Source organism: Sapajus apella, unplaced genomic scaffold (assembly GCF_009761245.1).
Source record: "Sapajus apella isolate SASKATOON/1434 unplaced genomic scaffold, GSC_monkey_1.0 scaffold106, whole genome shotgun sequence".
Classification (NCBI taxonomy): Eukaryota; Metazoa; Chordata; class Mammalia; order Primates; family Cebidae; genus Sapajus; species Sapajus apella.
The window spans coordinates 2946426-2973422 of record NW_022437046.1 but is presented as its reverse complement, the minus strand read 5'-3'; the positions used below and the strand labels follow the sequence as shown (position 1 = coordinate 2973422).

The window sequence follows — 26997 nt, the reverse complement described above, 5'->3', positions numbered from 1 at the left end:
GCATGTGCCTGTAATTTGTAGACCTTTCAAAGGAGAAAACACGCCCAGCTAATTTTGTATTTTTAGTAGAGACAGGGTTTTTCCATGTTGGTCAGTCTGGTCTCAAACTCCCGACCTTAGGTGATCCGCCCACCTTAGCCTCCCAAAGTGCTGAAATTACAGACATAAGCCACCGTGCCAGACCTACAATAGTTAGTATCTTTAATTAGACCTTGTTAATAAAGCACATATATTACTATATTTTCAGTTTTGATAACTCTATGTAAATATAATTGGATTTCTCTGTAATCCTATGTATTTTACATTATGCATTTTAAAGAAACACTGTTAAAAAAGAGGCCCATAGACCTTGCCAGATTGCCAGAGTCCATGGCAAAAAGAACCCTGCCCTACTTTTATTCAGCTTTTTAATCTCCTAAAATTTTCCTTTTGCCATCACCCCTCTCTTTTGCCTGGCTACTCCCTGCTCCTCTCTTAAGACCCAGCTCAGGCATCACCATTTCCTGGAGGGCTTTCCCAATATAAAGTCCCCTTCTATTTGCTCCCCTGACACTTTTGCCCCTATATCATAGCATATATCACACAGCCCTACAGTTGTTTCCATGATTTTCTTCTCAATTAGATATGAGATGTTCCAAAGTAAAGACCTTACCTCATTTGTTCATTCTTCATGCATTCATTCATTTCACAACAAAACTTATGTATTTGCTACATGCCAAGCACTGTCCTTGGTGCCACAGTTAAAACAGTAAAATAAGACAGACAAAAATTGTGCCCTGTGGAGATTACATTCTAGTAGGAATATATTTATCCCTGTGTTCCTAGCCAATAAATTGCGTGTGTACATATGTGTAACTTTGAGCAAGATATTCTTTCTCTCTCTCTTGAATTTCTTATCTGTAAATGGCTGTGATTAACAATGTGCAGATGTGTGGTGTCTGTGAGAACCAGTCAACCATACTGTTATGAACCCAGAAAGTTTCAATGCACATGATTTAATTTGGATTTGACCTCTCTGTCTGGCTCCTGTCATCTCTGTATTGGTGTCCCTCAAACTGTGCCATGTGCCCATACTACTTTGGAATAGAAACAAAACTCATGTTCATAGTAACTATCATTTATCTCTCATTCCTACTTCTCCCCATTTATACTACCAACAAACATTACTCCCATTATAAGCTTCCATAATGATCCTTGAGGTTCTCATCCGTTTCAGCCATTGTGTATCAAAAACCTTGAAATATTCTATCTCAGGACAAAGCCTTCTTCAAGTATAGTATGAATCACAAAATTGAACAATTTTTACTTTTTTTTCTTTTTTGAGATGGAGTTTTGCTCTTGTTGCCCAGGCTGAAGTACAGTGGTACAATCTTAGCTCACCACAACCTCCACCTCCTGGGTTCAAGTGATTCTCCTGCCTCAACCTCCCGAGTAGCTGGGATCACAGGTGTGCACCACCATGCCATTTTGTATTTTTAGTATTTTTGTATTTTTATTTTGTATTTTTAGTAGAGTTCGGGTTTCCCCATGTTGGTCAGGCTGATCTGGAATGCCCAACCTCAGCTGATCCGCCTGCCTCAGCCTCCCAAAGTGCTGGGATTACAGGCATGAGCCACTGTGCCTGGCCAATTTTTACATGTTTATAAAGAAAAAAAATTTTTTTTTATGCCCCACCAAAGCAGCCCATTTTTGAAAAGTTTAATATATAAAAACCAAAATTTTTTTAAAGACAAAAAATCAATAGATGAATGAGTTTAAGGAAAGTATTAAAAAGCTTATTTTATTTTTGGAAAGTTTTTTTGTAGTTGCATTGAAAATAAAATTTAATATACAAAAAGATATGGTGTATGTTACATTTTAGAATTCCCATATTGTAAAAAAAAGCAAAATATACTTATAAATTTTCAGTGAGACAGTGAATTACTTTTTTATAATATGACTTGGCAAAATTTTACAATAATTTATTGAGCATCTGCTGTGTGCTGAGTTCTATTCTAGTTTTTACGCATTAATTACGGGTTAAGTATCCCAAATCCAAAAGCACCAACATGGTGCTCAAAGGAAACGCTCATAGGAACATATCAGGTTTCAGATTTTCAGATTAACATGCTGAATAAATATAATGCAGATGTTACAAAATCTGAAATACCTTTTGCCCCAAGCATTTCAGATCATGGTTATTCAACCTGTATCCCATTTAATCCTTACCACAAGTGAGATGATAGTTTGAAGAGATTACAATACATAATCATTTCACAAGTGAGGGACTGAAGTTCAAAACAGTAAAATGATCTTAAGTTACATAATTAATGCACTCTGCAGAGCTAGACTGAATCCACCTGTGCCTGGATCTAAAGTCCATGTTCTTTGCCCTATGCCATCTTGCCTCCCCAGGACAAGATATAGCTGTGTTTGCCAGTTAGTCCTATCTACACTCTGTTTACCAGTCAGTCAAGTTCAGAGTAGGTATGACTTGCACACCCATTCCTGTGCCGACGTTGTGGGAATGATAATTCAATTCAGCAAATAGTAAGTCTGTGCCAGGCCAGTGCCAGGCACAAAGAGTACACAGAAAATGACACATAGTTTCTGTCCTTGAAGAGTTGATAGGCTGCCGGGCACAGTGGCTCATGCCTGTGATCCCAGCACCTTGGGAGGCCAACACGAGTAGATCACCTGAGGTCAGGAGTTTGAGACCAGCCTGGCCAACATGGTAAAACCCCGTCTCTACTAATAATACAAAAATTAGCCTGGTGTGGTGGTGCATACCTGTAATCCTGGCTACTTGGGAGGCTAAGGCAAGAGAGTCGCTTGAACCCAGGAGGCAGAAGTTGCAGTGAGCTGAGATCATGCCATTGCACCCCACCCTGGGTGAGAACAAAACTTCATCTCCAAAAAATAAAAAAATAAAAGTAAAAAAAGCGTTGATAATCCAAGAGCTGATAAATTGAGATCAGCAGCTATACTGTTAATGATAGATAAAGCAGAATGTGCCAAGGATCAAAATATGTAGTGTTTAGAAACAGAAATCAGATACATCTAGGAAATCAGGAGAACTTTTTAGAATTGGCAAGATTTCAGAAAGGTGAGAATAAAATTCCAGGTGGATATTCCCATTTAAGCAAAAATATTGAAGGGGGAAAGCGTATGCCCTGGGCTTGCTTAGAGGTGGGAGTCCTAACAGCAGTTCATCCTGTTTGGCTGGAAATCATGGTCACTGTAAGGAAGTTAGAGGGGACTCATGCAGAGATAAATAAGAAAATTGCTAGCTGGGTGTAGTGGCTCATGCCTGTAACCCAGCACTTCGGGAAGCCAAGGCAGGTGGATCACTTGAGGTCAAGAGATCGAGACCAGCCTGGCTAACATGGTGAAAACTGGTCTCTACTAAAAATACAAAAATTAGCCAGGTATGGTATGCCAGCTACTTGGGAGGCTGAGGCAGGAGAATCACTTGAACCCAGGAGGAAGAGGTTGCAGTGAGCCGATATCACGCCACTCAACTCCAGCCTGGGCAACAGAGCGAGATTCTGTCTTAAAAAAAAAAAAATTGCTGACTAACAGCAAGGGCCAAACACTAACTGACATGATATTAGAGTGGCCTGGAACTGCACAATGGTGACTTTTCTCCCTTTCCTTCCTGCATAACAAACGACGAGTGATTGCCTGTGCCTTTGCTCATGCACCTTTCTTAGCCTGGATTCCTTTATCCCTTCCCCAGATACCAAACTCCCCCTATAATCCTGCTCTTCCCCTCAGACCCCCGTTCCAGTCACACTGGCCTCTTTGCCTTCTCTGCAATATATAGCAGACTCCTGCCTTGGGGCCCTTGGATTTGATATTCCCTCCACCTGGAATGTTCCTTACTTCTGGCATGTCATTCTAGTTACCTTGTCTCCGTGAGGCCTTCCTTGGCCATCCCATCTTAAATTTCAGCTCTCTTCAGCATATTCTGTCCCTCTTTCCTGCTTTAGTTTTGTCCATAGCCTATAACAGTATATTTTGTTTCTTTTCTGCCTTTTCTAGAAGGATGTAAGTTCTACAAGACAAGATTTTTGTTCGTTTCATTTTCTTTACTGCTGAACCCTCAACACTGGGAGCTACACCCGACACATAATAGTCAGGGAATATTTGTTAAATGAGGAAGTGGATAAATCTGAGGCCTAGCTCAAATGCCTTCTCATTAATATCTTCTCTGGCCAGGTGTGGTGGCTCACACCTGTAATCCCAGCACTTTGAGAGGCTGAGGTGGGCGGATCACGAGGTCAAGAGATCGAGACCATCCTGGCCAACATAGTGAAACCCTGTCTCTACTAAAAATACAAAAATTAGCTGGGCGTGATGGCACATGCCTCTAGTCCCAGCTACTCAGGAGGCTGAGGCAGAAGAATCACTTGAACCCAGGAGGCGGAGGTTGCAGTGAACCTAGATTGCACCACTGCACTCCAGCCTGGTGACAGAGCAAGACTCCGTCTCAACATCCTAAATAGCTGGGACTATATATATATATATATATATATATATATATATATATCTCTTCTCTGGTTTCCTACTACTTTGCTCTTCCACAAGAGGGTTGCTTTTGGAGAATTGAATAGAGGATAAATCACAGGGATTAACAGATTCATTCAGCAATTCATTACTGAGTATCCACTGGGTCCAGTACAGACTGTAGAATCATGCTCTCCTAGACAGAATGTTTCTGCCGCCTATTCTCCATTCTCGCTGCCACCTTGCTTGTTTAGGCTTTAGAACTTGAACTAACGTGACAGCCCTCTCAGTGATTGCTGCTTCCAGTGTTTTCCAATATCTTTTTCATTCTGCCATCAAGATTTCATGTCTGGTCAATAAATAGGACCTTGTCTCTCCAAAGATTAAGACTGTTAGTTTCATCTTACCTGCAGTGTCAGTCACGTAGCACAAAAAATGCTGCCCATGTAGCCTAATTAGTCTTTCCAGCCTCATTTCTCATTATTTTTATTCACGTTTAATGAGCTTCTTTTAGCCAATGTCCCATTATCTCTCATACTACCAAGCTTTGGACCATGCTGTTTCTTCTCATCAGAATCTCTTTTTCCTCTTTCATTCAGCAAACTTGCTCCTCCTCCTTCAAAGGTAGACTAAAGTGACACCAATACTTTGAAGCCTGCCCTGACCACCCCATTAGCAAAAAAACTCCCTTTGTGTTCTCACAGTTTTCCTATACCACCGCATCCACCTTCCCACAGCTTTCTTCTTTCTTACCGTTTATTCCTCTCTGTACTAAAAATGTTAATATGTCTCTCCTTTAGGCTGTCTGTTCCTCGGGGACAGGGACTGTGTGTTGTTTATTTGTTTATCCCAGCACCGTGATCTTCATGATGCAGCAAAGCAAACATAATGTCCTCCTGTTTTATGAATATGAGACCTAACACCTCTCACATTTCTGGCAAGAGTTACAGACCTGTAATCACTTGTTATTTAGCCTCTGTTTAGCCAGGTCAACATCAGAGTAGACATCTGACTTTCAAAAGTCACTGTTGTATCCTGATATCCACTCTGCAGTGTTAAGCCCATGTAGTCCTTCCTCCTACAAACATTTATGCGTCAGTCAGGCACTGTGCTGAGCCCTAGGAGTATAGAGCTGCCCATGGTCTCTTTGAAATGTGCCTTCCATGTGATGATATAACAGAAAGGATTCTGGAATGGGAGTCGTAAGACGGGGATCTTGCCCTCACTGAATCATTAATTTGCCTTGTGACTTTGAGCAAATCCATTTCCCTTATCCTCAACTCCAAAATGTGACAGACATACAAAATCATCCTTAAGATTCTCTTCAGCTTCTGTCTTCTAGGAATAAGGAGCCAAGGGCAGTATATGCCACTCACTGTGAGTCAGCTATAACTGGCCGCAACTTTGTGAAAATCATATAGATGCTTCCTTAGTATCCACATTGGCTTTCCTCCTGCCTTAACTCTGTTCTCAGAGTGTCTTTCCCTTTTATGCCTTGGAAGCTCTTTCTTAAGGAAGGAACTGAGTAGTTCCCTCATGCAAAGCTTTATGCAGAGGATTCACAAACAGCCCCGAAATAGGAGCCTTGCCTTCAGCAAAGCTTAATTCTGAAGCAGCTTTGAAATGTTCTGTGGTCACCACTGTAGACCTGGTTCTGAAAATAAAAGAACTTCTTGGATACTTTTGTTAGAAAAAGCTCTGGGGAAACTTCTGTTAAGATCAGCTTAATACTCTTAAGATTTGTACACTTCCATTAGACAACACAGGTATTTCTAGCCCTGTTTTAAAAACGAGACAAATAAGGAACAGAGAGGTAACATGATTTGAAGTAGCATAAGTTATACTCAGTAAAAAACAAAATCAGCTTCAATATTATCAACTTTTAGAGGCATTCTTTAGCCCATCCAGGCAAAGTTCAAGGCCTCACTGTGTTCCCACATGCTTTTAGCATACTCCGTCTTATTGGGTTGTAATTATCTGTCTGTGTCTGTCTCCCACAGATTAAGAATCAAATCCAACTCATCTTGTACATGTGTGACACAGAGGAGGTGTCAGCTAATGTTAGCTTAAAACAACTGCCTTTTCTGGAAGAAAAGGCAAAATTTTTATTAACATAAAAAATTGGGCATTGCTTAAGGGGAAAGTTTCCATCTATTCACTTCAGGCCAGAGAGAGAGAGCACTTCCCTTAACCAGATGGAGATAATTGGAACTAATGGAAAAAATCTAAAGTAGGAGTCAGGAAACCTTCCTGGTTCTTCTAAATGCTAGTTAACCAGGTACATGATGAGCAAGACACTTCTCTGTTCCTTGGTTGTTTTATTTTTATAATAGGGATAGAGATGCCTATCTTATGTGATTTTTTCAGAGATGTTATCAGTACAAGTTTAGTGTGTAAGAAAACAGTGTGCAAGCTATAATGCATTATCTAAATATGAGAAGTTGTTATTTTAATCTCTCAGAAACGATTACACCTTTATTGATGCATCAAATTCTTAAGTGGCATAACTGGTTCACCTCAAGTCTTCTTAACCGCTCTCAGAATGTGTCCCAACACTGTGGGGGTATAGCAGCCTTCTTCTGGGCTGCTTCCAAAAGTATTTCAGAACTTGACCTTTTTCAGAATGTAAACAGGCCCAGATGAATTTCCACCTACAAGAAGAGAGCCAGAGAAACCTGATAGACCTGCTCTCCCAAGCTGATTTCTTTCTCACCCACCTGTTTGGCTAAAAGGAATGTGTCTGTTCAAGACTAAATAAGGAACTAGCTTCTTCCAAAGTCAAAACAGTTTTGTTTCAAGGTCTATAGCAAATAGTAGCTTTAAAAATAAACTGGAGGATGGCCCTGTGCAGTGGCTCATGCCTGTAATCCCAGCACTTTGGAGGCTGAGGCAGGCAGATCACTTGAAGTCAGGAGTTTGAGAACAGCCTGGCCAATGTGGTGAAACCCTGTCTCTACTAAAAAATACAAAAATTAGCTAGGCATGGTTGTGCAAACCTGTAATCTACTCAGGAGGCTGAGGCAGGAGAATCACTTGAACCCAGGAGATGGAGGTTGCAGTGAGCCAAGATTGTGCCACTGTACTCCAGCCTGGGCAACAGAGTGACTGAGACTCTGTCTCAAATAAATAAACCAAAGGGACAGGTGGTAGTACCATGAGAGAGAGAGATGTGAACAAGATTTACATATATCTGGAATTAGAATTTTACTGTGGAAAATGGTTTGAGAGCACTTATTTCTGATGAGAAAATTGAGGCCCAGGGAGCCAGAATGAAGTGGTGTTTCCAATATGTCACATTAGAGCAGTGGCAGACTGTATTGGAACCTAGGTGTCCTGCCTCTAGGAACAGTGATTCGTCCTCTCTGCTGATCTTTCTCAGAGCTTTCTTGAGAAGCTGTTGCTATCCTCTGTGGATATGTACTGCAAACACACAAGGCAACTTCTCTCTCTAACCCTGGGCAACTATCTAGACAAAGGGCAGTGGGGAGTCAGCAAACCTTTAATATGGGCCTTGGGGTTACTCTGTGCATTCAAAGAGCTCTCAGCTTGGTGAGGGAAGCACAGATTGTTACAGAATATAGGAGAACTGCTGTGGTAGAGGCAGGTTATCGCTTCCTATTTGTGAGGATTTATGACGTTTTATTGGAAGAAATCAGTTGAAGCTTAAGACCAAGAAAGGAAAATGGGAGAAAGAAAGAGATGAAAGCTATATCAGGCAGAGAAAACAGAATCCACTCCAGCCATCTTAAACAGAAAGGAGTTTAATATAGAATATTAAGGTACTTTAAGTCGTTGGAAGGGTTAGAGGGTGGGATCTAGGTTAAACTTTCAGAAGGGAACCACTAAATCTTTTAAGTTCAGAATGCAGTGCCCAAACTGAAATCTGAGACTCAGAAGCTCTCATCATCACCATTGCCTCTGCCACAGGGCCTCTCTGCACACAGGGACCAAATGCTAGATCAAAAAACACAATGTTTCTACAATATCATCCTTGTTATTAGCAAAAGCAGAAGGAAAAGGAAGATGTCCTCTGCCTCCCGCCTGCCTTCCAGATCTTTTGTGAGGGCATGTGATTGGTAGAAGCCAATTGGTATCCATACCCTAGCTACAAAGGAGTCTGAGAAATGTAGCTTTTAACCCTTCCAATCAGTACAATAAAGGAATACAATGCAATAAAAGTAGGTGGGGGTGGATGCTTAGCAAGTCAGCCCGCATAAATAGTGTTAATTTCACTAAAATAAAACTTTTAAGAAGATAGCTCACTAGATACTACTGATATTTTTTACATTTACATTAGTAATATGAATACTATTTTATTGATTTCCATTAACTGATTTTTTGCCTACTACCATTAAATTAGAATTATCTTTCCCTATTGTTTCAAAAATATGCTTGTAACTCCTACTATTTCACTTGACTAGCCTTAAATATGTATATATATATATATTTTTTTTTTTAATATGCTTGGAAACTGGTTTGGCCATGTTGTAGCCAGTGGTTGTTTGTTTTGTTCCTCATATAGTTCTTCTCTGTATCTTTAACGCTTTCTTGGTTCTAAGGCTCCTCTGCCTCTTGGTTCAGCTTTTTTCCAGGTCCTGCTTTGTTGGCAACTTGCACATGCCTCAGCTCTCTCCTGCTTTGTGGACGCCACTAGATCTTACTTCCAAGGCTAGCTGTTCTCTTCAATTCTCCTTCCCAAGCCTCCTGACAAAAATCTCCATTCTGTTTTCTCTTCCCATCACCCAGTTCTTTCTTTATTAATTATCCCCAGTAAAAATGACTCAAAAAGTAATGTCATCTGGTCTGGTTTTGGGCCCTGGGTACTAGAAGTGACAAGATTAAATAAGAGCATGTCATTTTTTAACCAAGATTTGGGAACAGAAATGCTGTTTTTCATTAATACATTTCAGATCTAAATATGGCTGTATTATGGAATATAATCTAAAACCTTCATGAGTTTCTAAAATGAAACACAGGCCTGCTAGTAGATGTTACGCTTATTGTAATTGTTTCAAGGCAACAGGGACTCCTACACTGCAGAGTTTAAGCTGTAGCTACTTTTCTTTCCCTAGAAGAAATTTTAAGTTGGAAGCTCTAACTGGGGGTATAAAGTTCGATGATTCTATCTAGAGATGGTTCTCAGAGTAGATGTGCTAGAAGCTATCTTTTGTGGTTTTTTGTTTGCTTTTTGTTTTTTTGAGACGGAGTCTCACTTTGCTGCCCAGGCTGGAGTGCAGTGGTGTGATCTCAGCTCACTACAATCTCCACCTCTCAGGTTTAAGCCATTCCCTGCCTCAGCCTCCCTAGCAGCTGGGATTACATGTGCCTGCCACCACGTCGAGCTAATTTTTGTATTTTTAGTAGAGATGGAGTTTCAGCATCTTGGTCAGGCTGGTCTTTGCTCCTGACCTCGTGATCCACCCGCCTTGGCCTCCCAAAGTGCTGGGATTATAGGTGTAAGCCACAGTGCCCAGCCTAGAACCTATCTTTTTTTTTTTTTGAGACAGAATCTCGCATTGTCGCCCAGGCTATAGTGCAATGGTGCAAGCTCAACTCACTGCAATCTCCGCTTCCTGCTAGAATCTATCTTTTAAAGACTACTTGTTAAATGTTAAACTGCTTGTGGAGAGGAATAAAATCAGCAGTTCCTGAGTGTGAATTTGTTCATCAGAATGCTTTCTGTCCAGAGGGACAGACTGAAGCCCCTGGAGGAGTACTTACTGAAAGGAACAGTGAGGTAGAGAAAAGGGTGGAGCCTCAAAGATGAACTTCACCTGCGAGGAGAAGTGGGAGTATGGATTTGGAGAATTCTTGAACTAGACAGAAAGAAGACAAACCAGTTCAAATACACATTCAGAATCTGTTCCCTGGGGCATGTCAATTATGTTTAGGACATACTTCTTCTATTCTCTTCTGCTATGTTCATCTCTTTTCCTTCATCTGTAATCCTGACCTGCATAGCATTTTAGAGCTCAAAGTGATCTCATGAAATACATAGTCTATATTTTGTGAAGTCTCTATTATTCAGTACTATCCAAAAGAACTTTCTACTGTGATGGAAATGTTCTATGAGTTCAGTGTCCCCTATGGTAGCCACTAGCCCCATGTGGCTATGGAGCACTTGAAAAATGGCTAGTGCAACAAAGGAAGTAAATTTTTTATCTTTAGTTTTAATTAATTTAAAGCTGAATAGCCACATGTGGCTAGTGGGTTATTTTCTTGGACAGCTCAGTTAGACTATCTAGTATCATCAGCCATCTTCATTTTATACTATCTTAAGACAGAATAACTTGACTGAGTCTCCCACATTGGAAACCTGATCTTGTAAAAATTAAAATTAGGTATTCTCACCAGCACCTAGTATTTTACATTTGTTAACTCCATAGTAGAGGCAATATAGGAGACAATTTAGAGCATGGACTCTGAAGCCAGAATGCTTGAACTGGACTCTCAGTTCTACTATTTAATAAATATGTGATCAACTTATTTAATTTCTCAGTACCCTAATTTTTAGAAATCTATATCATAGAAATAATAATGATAGAAATGATAGGTTAGAAATAATGACAAATAATAATGATAGAAATCTATGTGATAGAAATAATCTATGTGATAGAAACAGCTATCTTATAGGGTTGTAGGATTGTAAGGATTAAATGAGTTAATATATATAAACTACATAGAACAGTGCCTGGCACACAGTAAGTGATAAGTAAGTGTTACTTACGCTTAGCATTTATCTTATTCCTTACAACATCTTTGGAAGTGTAAGTATAATATGCCCCATTTTACAGTTGAAGAAGCTGTGATCTAGATACTTCTTGCCCAAAGTCACATAGCATCTATATGGCAGAGCTGATGTTTGATCATCTGACTCTTAGGTTCAGGACTCTTTGTAGTTCTATCCTATCTTTTGCCTCTCAACACAGTGTTTTCCATTATCCCACAAAGTACAGGACATGAGAGAAGTCACTTCTTGTTGGGCAATATTTGTGAACTGAGCCTTAAAAAGACAGGGTAGTAGCAGAAAGGTCACTGAAAACATTTCATCGATTGATTGATTGATTGATTGACATGGTCTCACTCCATCCCTCAGGCTAGAGTGCAGTGGTGCAATCTCAGCTTACTGTAGCCTCTGCCTCCCAGACTCAAGAGATCCTCCCAACTCCTGAGTAGCTGGGACTACAGGCATGTGCCACCATGCTTCGCTAATTTTTTATTTTTGTAGACATGGGATCTCACTATATTGCCCCAGCTGGTCTTGAATTCCTGTGCTCAAGCTGTCCTCCTACCTTGGCCTCCCAGCGTGCTGGGATTACAGGCTTGAGCCACCACACTCAGCCTGAAAACATTTCAGAGACACAGGGGATAGCTTGAGCAAAGACCCCCATAGGTAGAAGAGGGCCAGGAATAGTCCTGCTTGCACCTGAATAATCTGAGGCTTCTCTGGTACCCTAAAGTACAGTCATTCCACTATATTCTATTTCAGGGAGCCCCTTGACAGAGCGGAAAGTATCAATACCCAGTTGTTGCGTATCCTTTGCAACAGCCGATGAATCATCTCCTGTATACACCCAAGTGGTTGAAAACACAGATTCCCCCATCTGGAACTTTCAACAGCAGTCAAGGTTTGTATTATCTGTTGTTCGTCAGCCTTCCAGAATCTGTTTTTTGTTCGAAGACACAAAGTCAGAGCAAGGAATATAACCAACACAATTTTTGAGCTGACCTGGAAAATGCTTTTCTTATCCAAGCAATTATTTAATCATAGTGTTTATGAATTTACAACAAGCAGTGGTTTAAAGGTTTTGTTTTAGCGTTTTTAACACTTCTCAGCATGCTCAAAAATTATTCGGTGAGAGGACATCTCTGTTTTAGGCACTTGGAATTAAAGATGATTCAGATACTCCATGCAGTTGAGGAGTTCATGGTCTTAACCTGGAAAAGAATATCAATAACAAATTACCACCAGGCCAGGTGTGGTGACACATGCCTGTAATCCCAGCTACTGGGGGAGGGAAGGGGTGGCGTTGTAGAATGTGGAGCTGAGGTGGGAGGATCACTTGAGCCCAGGAGTTCAAGACCAGCCTGGGCAATATAGCAAGACCCTGTCTCAAAAATTACAATAAAGAGAAATAAGAAGGGGATGCTGGTAGAGCTCAGGAAAAAATATTATTTAGGCCAAACTAGAAGTCCATGGAAGGCTTCATAAATAAGACACCTCAGCTAAATATTGAAGAATGTATATAAGTTATCCAGGTGAATAAGGGGCTGGCATAGGAAGCCAAGAATTAAACTTTATAAGTTTATTATGTGATTGATTGGTTGACATTAAACTTATAAAGTTTAATTCTTGGCACCAACACTAACCATACCCATGGTGTCTGGTCTGTTTTCTCACAGTGTTTGTGTACTTGAGTCTCAGCAGTTGGTCACATGTTCAGCGTTTTGTAATTTGAGAGGCTGGCCTGAGTTAGGAGCTAGAACTGCAGTGAAAACTCAGTACTATGTATGGTGACTTACTGGAAATCATAGTAATTCTGGCCATAGTGGCCAGAGTACTTTATATAAAATATCAAATTGTCCCCAAAGGCAGGAAAACAGGACTGAGCTTCTAAATGGAGGTGATGTGTTCATTCACAACCTAAAAACCTAACGTAATTACAAAACTTAATGAATTTGATGAAGGGACATTAGCAGTCTCCTGATTTCATCTCTTCACTTTACAGTTGAGGAGACTGTGGCCCAGGGAGGCTACATAGTCTGTTGGTAACAGAGGCAGGATTAGAAGAAAAATGAATAATGGCACTATTTATAATTCCTTTGTCACAAAATTGTTTCCTTTAATCTTCATAGCACCTTGCACATAGATGGTATTATCCCATTTAACAGGTAAGAGAATCAGGCCTGGAAAAAGCTAAGTGTGTGGCCAGAGTCACTCAGGTGATAATAGTGGAGCTAGAATTCAAAGGTGAGTCTTTCGACTGGCAGCTGGAATTAGAATCTCTGACCAATATTTGTTTCACTTTAGCACCATGCTCCTCATTGGTCTTGAAGTAGGCTCTCTTCACTTCCCAAGTGGTGTTTGGGGAATCACTTGATTTTCCCTGGATCTCCATCTTGCTTACCTGGAGCACTGGCACCTGGTTTGGAACCTTCCAAAGCTTTGTCATTTAAAACTGTAATTTACATCATATATTAATGTATTGGAGGTGCTCAGTGGATTCTACTTCAGCTTCTTTATCTGGTATGAAACTTAGGCATTTTCTTATTTTGTTGCCTTGCCTCTGCATGGTGTAGCATTGAAGTCAGGCAAGCCAGGGTTCAAATCCCAGCCCTACTACTTACTGACTCTTATGTGACCTCAAGCAAACCATTCTACCTCTCTGAGCCCAACCTTATCTGTTGAGAAATGCTGAGTGTATAATTGTTGAGAAATACTGAGCATATGATAGAATATATTGTTTGCTAAGAAGAACGATGGTAAGGAAAACCTGGCCACCCCCACCCCCAGTGGAAAACTATTTGGGGCATTCTAAAATAGCAAAACAGTATATGTATATCATGCACCAGTTAAAACAATTCTTTAAGCATGGGATATGTGACCCTGCCCCCGTGGCTCCCTCATGGAGAATACTTTCTGGTTTGTCCTTGATCAGTGGTAAGCAGGCACCAGCTGCCTACCTAGTTTATCTTTGTTCTATGAGAAAACACAGAACACCTGTTTGTTAATAATAATCACCTGTTCAGAGAGAGTAACTACGTGGGTCAGCGTCTGCTCAAGGCCCTCAGCCCAGAATGCTGTCAGCCCTCTGAGGCTCTCAGCTCTGAAGGCTGTTGGCCCCTGGATAGTCCCACTTTGCTGTTCTATCTGGGGATCTGCTTCTTAATGCATTCAGCGCCACCTGAGTTGGAGTCTCTACGGCCGAGCTGGTCTCGGTACTTATCATCTGTAAAATAAGGATAATAATGTCCATGTTATAGGCTTTTGTGAAGATTAAATGCATATGAAACACTTGGTACCATGCCTGGCCCAAGGTAGGCACTCAGTAAATGTTCTTTTTCTCCTTCTCTTGCCTTCTCACCGTTATCTCATTCTAAGGCATAAGAAGAATCCTTACCCAAGAGTTTCCAATAAAATTCTTAAATGCATGTTGAGGAACTTCTTTTCCATACTTCCTCCTCTGTCTTAGGGAAACTTTGGGAGTGATGGGGAGGAAACATTGTATCAGCAGAGCCTGTTTTCAAGTCTTGGCAAGTTAACCTCTCTGAGGTTCAGTCCCCTCATTTTAACTGTGAAGATAAAAATATATCCTAGAAGATGGTTAAGAACATGAAATAGTGTAGGGAAAGTGCTTTGCAAATTACAAGATATTCTTCAAACCTGCAGTTCCTATACATTTAGTTTACCATGGTTGTTTTTCTTAATAGGCTATCAAAAGAGCTGCTTCTGGACCCACAACAAACCCTGGTCTTCAAAGTTTGGCATAAAGGAGGTATGAACTGTTGTTACAAGAATATCTGCTTGCTTATAATAAAAAGCTCACATGCTGTTGACAATTTACCAATACTTTTTTTTTTTAAACCAAGTGAAACATTCCCGATGGTGCTGGGAATGCAGGTATGTGGTAGAGGGTAATCCTGCAGAAGGTCACATTCTTCTGTTAAAAAAATTTTTTTTTTTTTAAATAGTCTCTCACTCTGTCACCTAGGCTGGAGTGCAGTGGCATGATCACCTTAGCCTCCCGAGTAGCGGGGACCACAAGCATGCACCACCACGCCTAGCTAATTATTTTTTGTTGTACAGACAAGGTCTCACTATGTTGCCAGGCTAATCTCTAACTCCTGGGCTCAAGCTGTCTTCCAGCCTTGGTTTCCCAAAGGGTTGAGACTACAGGCATGAGCCACCACACCTGGCCTATTCTCTGCAGAGTTCGAGTACTTAAAAATTATATAATTTTGACTACCTGCTTAGTGCAGAAATCCAAGTACATTTGAGTCTTTTCGGTTGTATCTGTCAACTATCATAATGTACAGCCTGCCACATACAAGTGGTTTCTCCCCACTTTTGTATGATGCTGTTAAGCCTTCTGTTGACTCTGACTTATTAAAACAAGACCCTTGCATTTTCAGGTAGTACACAAGACAAGAATCTAACAACATAATTTTTCATATTTTAAGAACCTTCCCAAGAGGGATGTGCTGATATTGTGGTCTTTGAACCCAGTTTTATTAAGAGGTATAACACAGCAACATTAAGAGCCTTGACTCTGAAGCCAGATTCTTTGAATTCAAATGCGAATTCTGCCCCTTACTATAGCAGTGTGACGCTGGGTAAATGACTTGACTTCTCTGTGCCTATTTCCATGTCTGTAAAATTGAAGATAATAGTAGTACCTACTTCATGGGGTTTTTGCAGAATTAAGGGCCTGACAGTACTAATACCGTATCAGTTTTTGTCATTTTTATTAGTGAGCAGTAACATGCTAATAACTTTATATACATCTCTAATCCTTGATGGTAAAAATAGTCTAATTTTATAGCTGTAAAAGCTGAAGCCAAGGGAAGTTAGTGGCTTGACTAAGGTCATATAGCTATTAATTGGTGGAGCCAGTATTTGAACCCAGTTCTTACTAGTTGTACAGCCTTCACTGTTTGTATTTCACCATGCTTGTAAGATTGGAAAACTTGGAAAATTGAGGTGGCAGGGGCATCTAACCATCTCCCAACTTAGAAAATTTTATCTCACTAGATATATCCTCTAAATCTAGCTCCTTTAAGATTCCAGCTAGGCCCTGATTTCCAAATCTTCATTTGTTTTGAGTCACCTACACAGCCTACAGAGGCACAGTTTTTTGTTTGCCAGTGGTGACCTTTAGAGCTAACCTCAAACCCTAATAAAGTCCTGAGAGAAATCAGAATATAAAGGGAATTGATTGACCTTTCTCTCCGCCAGTGCTCCTGTTGGTGAGTGCTGCTGTGAATCCCGTGTTTTGATGATTAGTTCTGTGTCGCTGCTTTGGATTTACTTAGTTCCTCCAAATGCAGCAAGAGCTTATCATAACTCACTTTTCTCTGAATCAACACAAGGAATTCCTGCTGTATTTAGCTGGGCTCCACACTCCTTTCTAGGCTTTTTCTCTCTTCTCTGTAAAGTTGGTACTCTGATTCTCAAGCAGTGCTTACTAAAGTAAGTTCACAATTCAGCACTTACTTTAGCAAGAAAAAGAGAATAAACTGGTCTGATGCAGACCTGGGTTTAAATCTTGGCTGTGCTGTTTACTATAATAACTATGGCCTGAAGTAAGTCACTTCACCTCTTTGCTGTTATCTTTCTTATTTATAAAATTAATATAATAGTACTGGCCTTGCAGGATTTGTGAGGATTAGAGATAATATATGTAAGGTACTTGGCACATAATTGTTGCTTAATAAATGAAGCTATTTTTATTATTATGTCTACTATGTGTCAGGTACGATGCTAGGACTATTGGGATATAGAGAATAAAATACATTCCCTACCTTCCAGGACTCCTAGAGGGTCTTAGTAAGATCTGGTCATAAATGAAGGTGAGGAAAATGTCTAGACCACAGTGACCACTACTCAGTATATGTAAATGTCTCTCTTCCCTTAACCCATTTATGCCTAGTGTTCCATTATTGGAATGCTAAGCTTGTGGAAGTTTTTTATGTCCTGCACAAGGTCATTGCCACGGTCTTATTTTTTACAAAATTTTGCAAACTCCAGTGTAAATGGGTTAATTCTATCCTTATCACACTTACTCAACAAATCTATTATAGAAAGTACTCAAATCCAGCCAAGCTGCGTTAAGCAGATATTTGAGTTTCTATTCTCTGCTAGGCACCATACTAAAAGGGATACAAAGGTAAAATAAAACAGGTATGGTCCCTCTCCTCACAGAGCTTATAGTCAGTATGGGACATTAAAAGTACAGTGTACTATGATTAGGCAAATACACAGTACTCTGATAGGGGACATCCAACCCAGACTTAGGATGTCAGAAGAGGCTTCCTGGAGCACACCTGAGCTGAGGAATGAAGGGGCAGGACTTAACTGCAGTCAGAAGGAAAACAAATGCAAAGCCTCAAGTCAAGAAAGAGTTGAGGGAAGTTCTTGATGACTAGAACATAAACTGCAAAGGGAGAATAGTGGGTTGTCCTGCTAAATCTGATGTTAAATTTAACTCTTCCAAGCCATTCCTTTTCTCCATGATCTGCTTAGCCAAAGCACTCATCAAATTGAAATACCCTAGCTTGGCTGTGATTAATACATTTTAAACAATCCTGCCAACTCCATTTTGGCCACCCTGAGCTATGTAGGGCATTCTGTTCTGAGAGCCTGTGGTCTGAGACACCTGGCATCTTTGTAACCAGTTTTCTGAGAAACAGGGCCCACTGGCCTATACATCCTGTACTTGTAACCGTGCAACTGCTTACCCCACATCCTGAGTGAAAAACAACTTTAAGCAGAACTTTTTTGTTAAGCACCACCCCCCTTCCCTTAACTTGCTCCTTCTGCTTCTGTAATAATCTGCTTACCGCCCCCTGACCCAAAACTGGTATAAAAATGTTGACTGCCCTTTGTTCTGGGCTGAGAGGTTTGAGCTCTAGCTGACTCTCGGACACCAGCATTAAAAGTGGACTCTCAACAAACTCAGAGCGTGGCACTTCCGTTTAAACTCGCTCGGGTATAACAAAGTATGTTTAGGATGTATTACTTTCATTTTGGCAGAACCCTCCTTCATACGTCACCCCAGTGGGTAAGAATTACTTGACCCCCACTCTGGGGAATACAGCTTCAAGTGTTTGTAGAATCAAAGACTTTCCAAGTTAAAAGGGATCTTTTTTTTTTTTTTTCTTTTTTGATTCAGGGCTTCACTTTTTTTCCCAGGCTGCAGTACAATAGTAGGATTATGGCTCACTGCAGCCGTGAACTCCTGGGCTCAAGCAGCCTTCCCACCTCTGCCTCCCAAGTAGCTGGGACTACAAGCAAGTACCACCACACCCCACAATTTGTTTTTTTTTTAGAGATGGGGTCATGCCATGTTGCCCACACTGGTCTCAAATTTGTGACCTTAAGCAGTCCTTCCTCCTTGACCTCCTAAAGTGCTGGGATTACACGCATGAGCCACCATGCTCAACCAAAGGGGATCTTGAATCTGGTTCAATACTTCTCATTATATGTGTGTGACTGAAACTCAGGGAGTTAGAGGAATGTATTTTCCACTCAAAGCCATACCTAGATTTACTATTCTGGCACACTGCTCTTTTGTCCTACCCTAGGTTGGCCAGCTCACTTGTATTTTCAGTGGATACTTACCAAGTTTTCATGTGGGAAGATGTTATGCCAGGTATGGAGAATGTAGAGGACATAGTTTAATATCTTTTCTCATCTTTTAGCTGCATTCCATTCTAAAGGACAACAAGCTGTCCAAACAAATGTTATGCAGTATGTGATGAATTTAGTGTCACCACGAGTGTGCCCAAGGGACTGTGGGAACTTCAGTTACTCCTCTGGAAAATTTTCATTCCTTGATTCATTTAGCAGTTTATAAACCTATAGTAGTATCAATATTTGGTAGATCCAGCCTTTGATTTCACTATACAGAATGGAGCCTATATAAAATAGAAATTCATGAAGTGAAGAAGCCTGTCTATCCTCAGCTACTTCATGTCAGAAACAAGGAAAAAATAGTAAAGAGTATGAGAATGAAGGTCATTGCATGGTAGCTTGTCTGATAAAAAGGGAATCTTCTCGGTCATTAAGGGCACCCCCTTACCATATAGAGAAGAGCCTGAGCCCAGGCTCATTTTGCACCCTAAACTGGTCTCCTGGGGTTTGTCTTTCCTTTTTAATTTGTGTCACTTTGTTCTTAATTAAATATAGTACATATGTAGAAAATTTTGAAAATACAGAGAAGTACAAATAGGAAAGTGCAAATCTCTCATAATTCTATAATTGTAAGACATATTGCCCTGAGAAAAATCACTGAGACATGATAGCCTAGGAAAAATAAGTTCTTAAGTTTAGTAATGGTTTCTAATTGCTTATATCAGGAGACCAGCTAGGCAGAGTGGCTCACATGTATAATCCCAACACTTTGGGAGGCTGATGTAGGAGGATCACTTGAGGCTGGGGGTTCAGGACTACCTGGGCAACATAGTAAGACCCCATCTCAACAAAAAACTAAATTAAAAATTAGCTGGGCATGGTGGTGTATGCCTATAGTCCTATACATGGGAGGCTGAAGAGAAAGGATTGCTTGAGTTCAGGAGTTCATGGCTGCAGTGAACTATGATCATGCTACTTCACTGCAACCTGGACATCAGAGTGAGGCCTCATCTCTTAAAAAAAAAAAAAAAAAAAGAGAGAGAGAGAAAATGAAGTGCAAACCTGCCAGCTTTTTCCCACCATACAGAAAGGGAATTCCTAACAGGGGAGGCAGACTTTGGTTTCCAGTCTCTCTCAACTTCATTATCTGTCTTCTCTGATGGTGTTGGGATCACTGAACTTCTGCATCCCCTGAATCAGCTTCTCTGTGTGCAGCCTCTAATCTCAGTGGCAAGACATGCCTAGCAACATTGCCCAGCTCTTCTCTTTCCCCTACAGATGAGGAGAGGGTGATTGGCTTTGCCTCGGTGGACCTCTCCCCACTTCTTTCTGGCTTCCAGTTTGTCTGTGGCTGGTACAACATCACGGACTTCAGTGGAGAGTGCCAGGGGCAGATAAAAGTTGCTATCTCCCCTTTGGAGAGTTTGATGCACTTCAAAGAAGAAAAGCAAGCACGGCGTGGAGTGGAGACCTCAGGATCATTGGTATGTATAGAGATTCACATCCCTAACCAATAAGGATTGTACTGACCTATAAGAAGATCCTTTACTCATGTTTGGTACTTTCCAGCTTATAGAATACATCATATACTATTTGTGTCCCATAACAACCTCCTGACCTTTTAGGGTGATGAAAATATTCTGGAATTAGATAGTAATAATGGTCGCACAACTTTAAATACGCTGAAAACCAGTGAATTGAACTTTTTAAAAGGGTGAATTGTATAATACATTAATTATATCTCAATTTTCAAATAAAACAATTAATTGTCATATAGAATCTGAAACTATATCAATTGACTTGTTTTTCAACTCTTTTACATTGACATCATTAGTCTTTCATTTAAAAAAATAATTGAGCCGGGCGCGGTGGCTCAAGCCTGTAATCCCAGCACTTTGGGAGGCCGAGGCGGGTGGATCACGAGGTCAAGAGATCGAGACCATCCTGGTCAACATGGTGAAACCCCGTCTCTACGAAAAATACAAAAAATTAGCTGGGCATGGTGGTGCGTGCCTGTAGTCCCAGCTACTCAGGAGGCTGAGGCAGGAGAATTGCCTGAACCCAGGAGACGAAGGTTGCGGTGAGCCGAGATTGCGCCATTGCACTCCAGCCTGGGTAACATGAGTGAAACTCTGTCTCAAAAAAATAAAAATAAAAAATAATAATAATAATAATTGAAAGAATGGGAAGAGGGAAGTTGATCATGGTAAGCATAGACAACTCTTTCAAGGTGTTTAACTGTACAAGAAGAATTTTCCAGATTGACAAAAATATGGGGGCTCTATCAAGGCAAAGACTATGTTTTTTTGTTCAACTCTCTATCTCTCATGTCTGGCACAGGGTATGGCACAGAGTGGTCATCAATAAACACTAAATGAAAGCATGCATAAGAAAACGGAGTTCATTGGTACCTATATAGGAAGGTCTTTTCTTCAGCCCAACCCTGGTAGTCTTAAGAAATTTCACAGCCAGATTATCCTCATATGTAAGGTAAATGTAAAATGATGTCCATCCAGGCATTTACAGTGTATTAATAGCTGGAGGAACAAGAGCGTAAATACAGATAAAGCAACTGAAAAGCAATCTGATAGCATAGTCTGTAAAATGGGGATAATTATACTTGTCTCATAAGATTATAAATGAGAAAATATATGTAAATTGTTTAGCACAGTGTTTAACACAAAGTATTCAGTAAATGTACACAATAAATTTATTTATATACTGCTTTGTTCTGAATGGGCTTATGGTGACAATTGTACCATTTTTCTTCTTGTGTTTACAGATTCCTGTATACAGTCCCTTTTCCTTCCCTGCCTCTAATATGTATGCTGCATTATCCAGCCACATGGCAAGGCAGACCCTAGACCAACTTACTCACATCTCCTCAAAGGAGCTTGATTTCTCCTCTCCTGCGAGGTGAGTAAATTCTTGATGATGAACAGAAATGGGGTTTAAAAGTGGAAGTGTGTGAACTAGCTTATTTTTCTCTTTCCTTTATTAGAAGAAGAAACAAGGCAGGGTAGGAGCTTTGTTGATCTTCTGTCACAACTCCAAAAACCCCAAGATCCTATGAAAACAAAGTTTTTATAAGATAGGAGCTGGAATTTGTACCACTATCAAAAGGGTCACTTTAGTACAAGGGACAAATTTCTGTTACCCTCAAAGGCCTTTAACTTTTATCCCTAAACTCAGTCATCAACTGTATGAGAAATACATCTTCTTTCCCCTCCCAAAACTATGTCCCAGTTTATTTTACAAAACAACTGGTCTATCCTTTTCACTAAGCCAGCCTTGAATATGCCTATAGCTCTCAGGGCTAGAATATGTCCCATCCTGTACAAGGACAGGGTCTAAGAGTAAGGTTGCTGCTTTCCACTCCACCTCCTTACAGGCCCTAGTATCATTTGGCACCCCGCTGCCTACACCAGAGTCTTCCCTGTGTCTTTCTCTCCATCTCAGGGAAAGGGCAAGGAATCTTCCTCTACAGCAGCCGTTCCTACAAGAGCAGATACTGAGCAGACCCTGTATTCCAAGAAAGACACTAATATCGTGTAACCACTCTAAGGCCCAATTCAGGGCTACATAGCTTTCTACTTGCTTACCACATGAAGAGATCCTCTAAGTGTCACTTTGACAATAGCCAATCAGCAAGACACATGGGTAGGATGAGGGTATCTCTGGTGCCCACTCTTTAGTAATTTTAAAAGCTAAAAGTTTAATGGTTTGCCTTTTGTTCACATAAAGATGTCCCTGTTACCACTTCAGAAGGGCCACATCAAAGTCTCATATTATATACAGACAGTTGTTTAAGGCTAGGCTATAATTTGCTCTAACCATCTTACCAGAGATCCAGCTCTTCCTGACCCTGCCTTAGTCAAGGGACAGGGTGGTGAAGTGGGCTCTGAGGTCAGACAGATCTGGAATCCTATCCTAGCCTTACCACTTACTAGCTGCTTTAGCTTTCTAATTTGTGAAATGAAAATAATATAGTACCTCAAGGGCTGTTACGAAGAGTAAATGAGAATAAAAATAACTCACATTAATATGTACTTTATATACATTAGCCCAGTGGGTTTTCACAGCAGCCTTAAGAGAGAGGTTTTATTACTAATAATACATGTGAAATGCCTGGAACAGCAGTTTCCAAACTTTCTGATCTTTGTGCTGTATTTGTTATAACCAAAAACTGTAAACTACTCAGATGTCCATCAACAAAGAGGTGAAAAATAACCAAATTGTGGTATATCCATATAATGAAATATACTACTCAAAAATAAAAATGCATTATTGATGGACAACAAAATGAATATCAAAATAATTATGCTAAGGAGGAGAAGCTAGATGAAAAAGAGTACATTGTGTCAGCCATGGTGACTCAGGCCTATAATCTCAGTGCTTTACGAGTCTGAAGTGGGAGGATCGCTTAAGGCCAGGAGTTCAAAACGATTCTAGACAACACAGTGAGACCCCATCTTCACAGAAAAATTAAAAATTTTCTGGATGTGGTGACACCTGCCTGTAGTCCTAGCTACTCAGGAGGTTGAGGCAGGAGGCTCACTTGAGCCCAGGTACTAAGGGGGCGGTGAGCTAAAATTGCACCACTGCACTCTAGCCTGAGTGACAGAGTGAGAACCTGTCACTCAAAAAAATGTAAAAGTACATTGTGTATGATTCCATTTATATAAAATCCTAGAAAATGCATGCTAACCTATAATGACAGAAAGCAAATCAATGGCTGCCTAGGGACAAGGCAGGATGGATAAGGAGGAAAGGAGGAAGGAATTGCAAAAGACAAGAAACTTCTGGAGGTGGTAGATAATATTCATTATCTTGTGGTAATGGTTTCCTTGGAGGTATACATGTGTTAAAATTCATCAAATTGTGTTCTTTAAATATGTAAAGTTTATTTTATCTCAGTTACACATTGATAAAGCAGTGGTTCTCAAACAGTTTCACTTTAAAACCCTTTTAGACTGTTAAAAATTATTGGTGACCCAAACAGGTTTATGTGAGTTCTATCTTATCAATTTTTACCATATTAGAAATTGAAACAAACTTTTAAAACATAATACTCCAAATCAATTGTATTTCTATGTACCAACAATGAATAACCAAAAATGAATTTGAGGCTGGGTATGGTCACTCATCCCTATAATCCTAGCACTTTGAGAGGCCAAGGTGAGAGGATCACTTGAGCTCAGGATTTTGAGACCAGCCTGGGAAACAAAGTGAAATTCTATCTCTACAAAAAAATCAAAAGAATTAGCCAGGCATAGTGGTGCAAACCTGCAGTCTCAGCTACTCGGGAGACTGAGGCAAGAGAATTGCTCGAGCCTAGGAGGTCAAGGCTACAGTGAGCCATGTTTGTGCCACTGTACTTCAGCCTAGGTGGCAGAATAAGACTCTCTCTGCAAAAAAAAGAAGCTTGAAAAAGGTCTAAATAAAATGAAAGACATCTATATTTATGGATTAGAAGACTTAATATTGTTATGATGGCCATATTCTCCACATTGATCTACAGATTCAACACAATCCCTATCAAAATTCCTTCTGGCTTTGTGGAAATGGACAAGCTGAACTTAAAATTAATATAGAAATTCAAGGCACACAGAATAGGCAAACAACCTTGAAAAAAAGGTACAGAGTCCCTAATTCCAAAGCTTACTACAATGCTACTGTAAGCAAAACAGTATAGTACAAGGATAGAAATATAAATCCGTGGAATTGAATTGATAATCTCAAAATAAACCCATGTGTCTGTGGTAAACTAATTTTCAATAAGGGTACCAAGACTAATGAAGAAAGAATAGTCTTTTCTATAAATGGTGCTAGTACAACTAGATATCCACATGCAAGTGATTGATGTTGTACCCCTTCCTCACACCATACACAAAAATTAACTTCAACTTCAAATGGGTCATATATGTAAATGTAAGAACTAAAACTGTAAAATTCTTCCTAGGAAACAGAGAAGTAAATCTTTGTGAGCTTGGATTAGACAATAATTCCTTAGGAAATGACACCCAAAGCACAAGCAACAAAAGAAAAAAAATTGGGCTGGGTGCGGTGACTCACGCCTGTAATCCCAGCACTTTAGGAGGCCAAAGTGGGCAGATCATGAGGTCAGGAGATCAAGACCATCCTGGCTAACATAGTGGAACCCCATCTATACTAAAAATACAAAAAATTAGCCAGATGTGGTGGCACGCGCCTGTATTCCCGGTTACTTAGGAGGCTGAGGCAGGAGAATTGCTTGAACCTGGGAGGCAGAGGTTGCAGTGAGCCAACATCACACCACTGCACCCCAACCTGGGTGACAGAGTGAGACCCTGTCTCAAAAAAAAAAAAAAAAAGGTTTATCAAAATTAAAAACCCTCAGTCATTAAAAAAAAAAAAAATCACATCCTTTGCAGCAATGTGGTTGCAGCTGGAGGCCATTATAAGCTAATTAACACAGGAACAGAAAACCAAATACTGCATGTACTGCCTTATAAGTAGTAGCTAAGCATTGGGTACTCATGGACATAAAGATAGCAACAAGAGAAACTAGGGACTACTAGAGGGAGGGGAAAGGAAAGAGGACAAAAGTTGAAAAACTGTTGGATAATATGCTTAGTACCTGGGTGATGGGATCATTCATACCCCAAACCTCAGCATCCTGCATATATACCCCCTGGATCTAAAATACAAATTGAACTTATAAATATTTAGAACTAGGAATTTTCACCCTACAAGTGATACCATCAAGAAAGTGAAAAGACAACCCATAGAATGGGAGAAAATATTTGCAAGTTGTAGATCTCATATCTAGAGCATATAAAGGAGACCAGGTGCAGTGGTCCACACCTGTAATCCTAGTACTTGGGGAGGCTGAGGTGGGAGGATTGCTTCACCTCAGGAGATCAAGTCCACCTTATTTTTTATAGGGATGGGCAACATGGTGAGAGCCCATCTCCACAAAAAAAATAAAAAAAACTAGTCCGACGTAGTGGTGTGCATCTGTGGTCTTAGCTACTCAGGAGGCTGAGTTGGGAGGATCACTTGAGCCCAGGAAGTCAGGGCTGCATTGAGCCATGATCACACCACTGCACTCCAGTCTGGGAGATAAAGTGAGACCCTGCCTCAAAATAATATATAGAATATATAAAGAGCTCTTACAACTCAATAATAAAAAGCAAATAACTCAGTTTAAAAATGGGCAAAGGATCTGAATAGACATTTCTTCAAAAAAGGTATACAGATAGCCAATAATCACAGTAAAAGATGCAAATCAAAACCACAATGAAGTATCACTTCATATGCACTAGGGTGACTATATTTTTAAAAAAAGTTATCTCCAGCCTTTGGAGGACTGGATAAATTGGAACCCTTATACATTGCTGTTGGGATTGTAAAATGCTGCAGGTGCACTGAAAAATAATCCGGCGGTTCCTTAAAAGGTTAAACATGGAGTAACCATATGACCCAGTAATTCTTCTAGTTCTGTGCCCAAAAGAAATGAAAACATAGGTCCACATAGAAACTTGTACACTTAATGTTTGTAGCAGAATTATTTCTAATAACCAAAAAGTAGAAACAACTCATGCCCATCAATTGAGGAGTAGATAAACAAAATGTGGTATATCCAACAGAATATTATTCAGCTGTGAAAAGGAATGAAGGACTGATACATACATGCATGCTATACTACAGATGAAGCTTGAAAACGGCATGCTGAATGAAAGAAGCCAATCATTAAAAAAATATATACTGTATGTCCATTTATATGAAATATCTAGAATGGGCAAACCTATGGAGGCAGAAAATAAATTAGTAGTTGCCTAGGGCTGGGAAATGTGGAATGATTCCTAATGAGTATGAGGTTGTTGTGCAAATTGTAAAAATGTTCTGAACTGATTTCTGGTAACAGGTAACTCTGAGTATAATAAAAACCATTGAATAATATAGGTGAATTGTATGGCATGTGAATTATATCTCAATAAAGGTGTGAATTTATGAAAGATTGCTGGAGTCACGTTCTTGAATACCATGCTCAGGAATTTGAGATTTGTCTAAAAGCCAAAGCTAGAAAGGAATGGTGGTGATTACACGGCGTAATATATGTTGAATGCTTATAACAGGGCTTGGCATATGATAAGGACTCCAAATATATTGTT

General features: G+C 40.1%; 1 protein-coding gene across 6 annotated transcripts in view; it reads left to right on the top strand.

Moving 5' to 3' along the window:
- The window catches only part of C2CD3 (C2 domain containing 3 centriole elongation regulator), a 159376-nt gene that overhangs the window by 103585 nt on the left and 28794 nt on the right, over window positions 1-26997 (top strand). For all 6 annotated transcript variants that reach the window (XM_032259042.1, XM_032259044.1, XM_032259043.1 and 3 more), the window contains 4 exons: window positions 11978-12116; window positions 14920-14984; window positions 20120-20325; window positions 21624-21757. In XM_032259042.1, the coding sequence (XP_032114933.1) occupies window positions 11978-12116; window positions 14920-14984; window positions 20120-20325; window positions 21624-21757 (544 nt within the window). The remainder of the gene's footprint in view (window positions 1-11977; window positions 12117-14919; window positions 14985-20119; window positions 20326-21623; window positions 21758-26997) is intronic.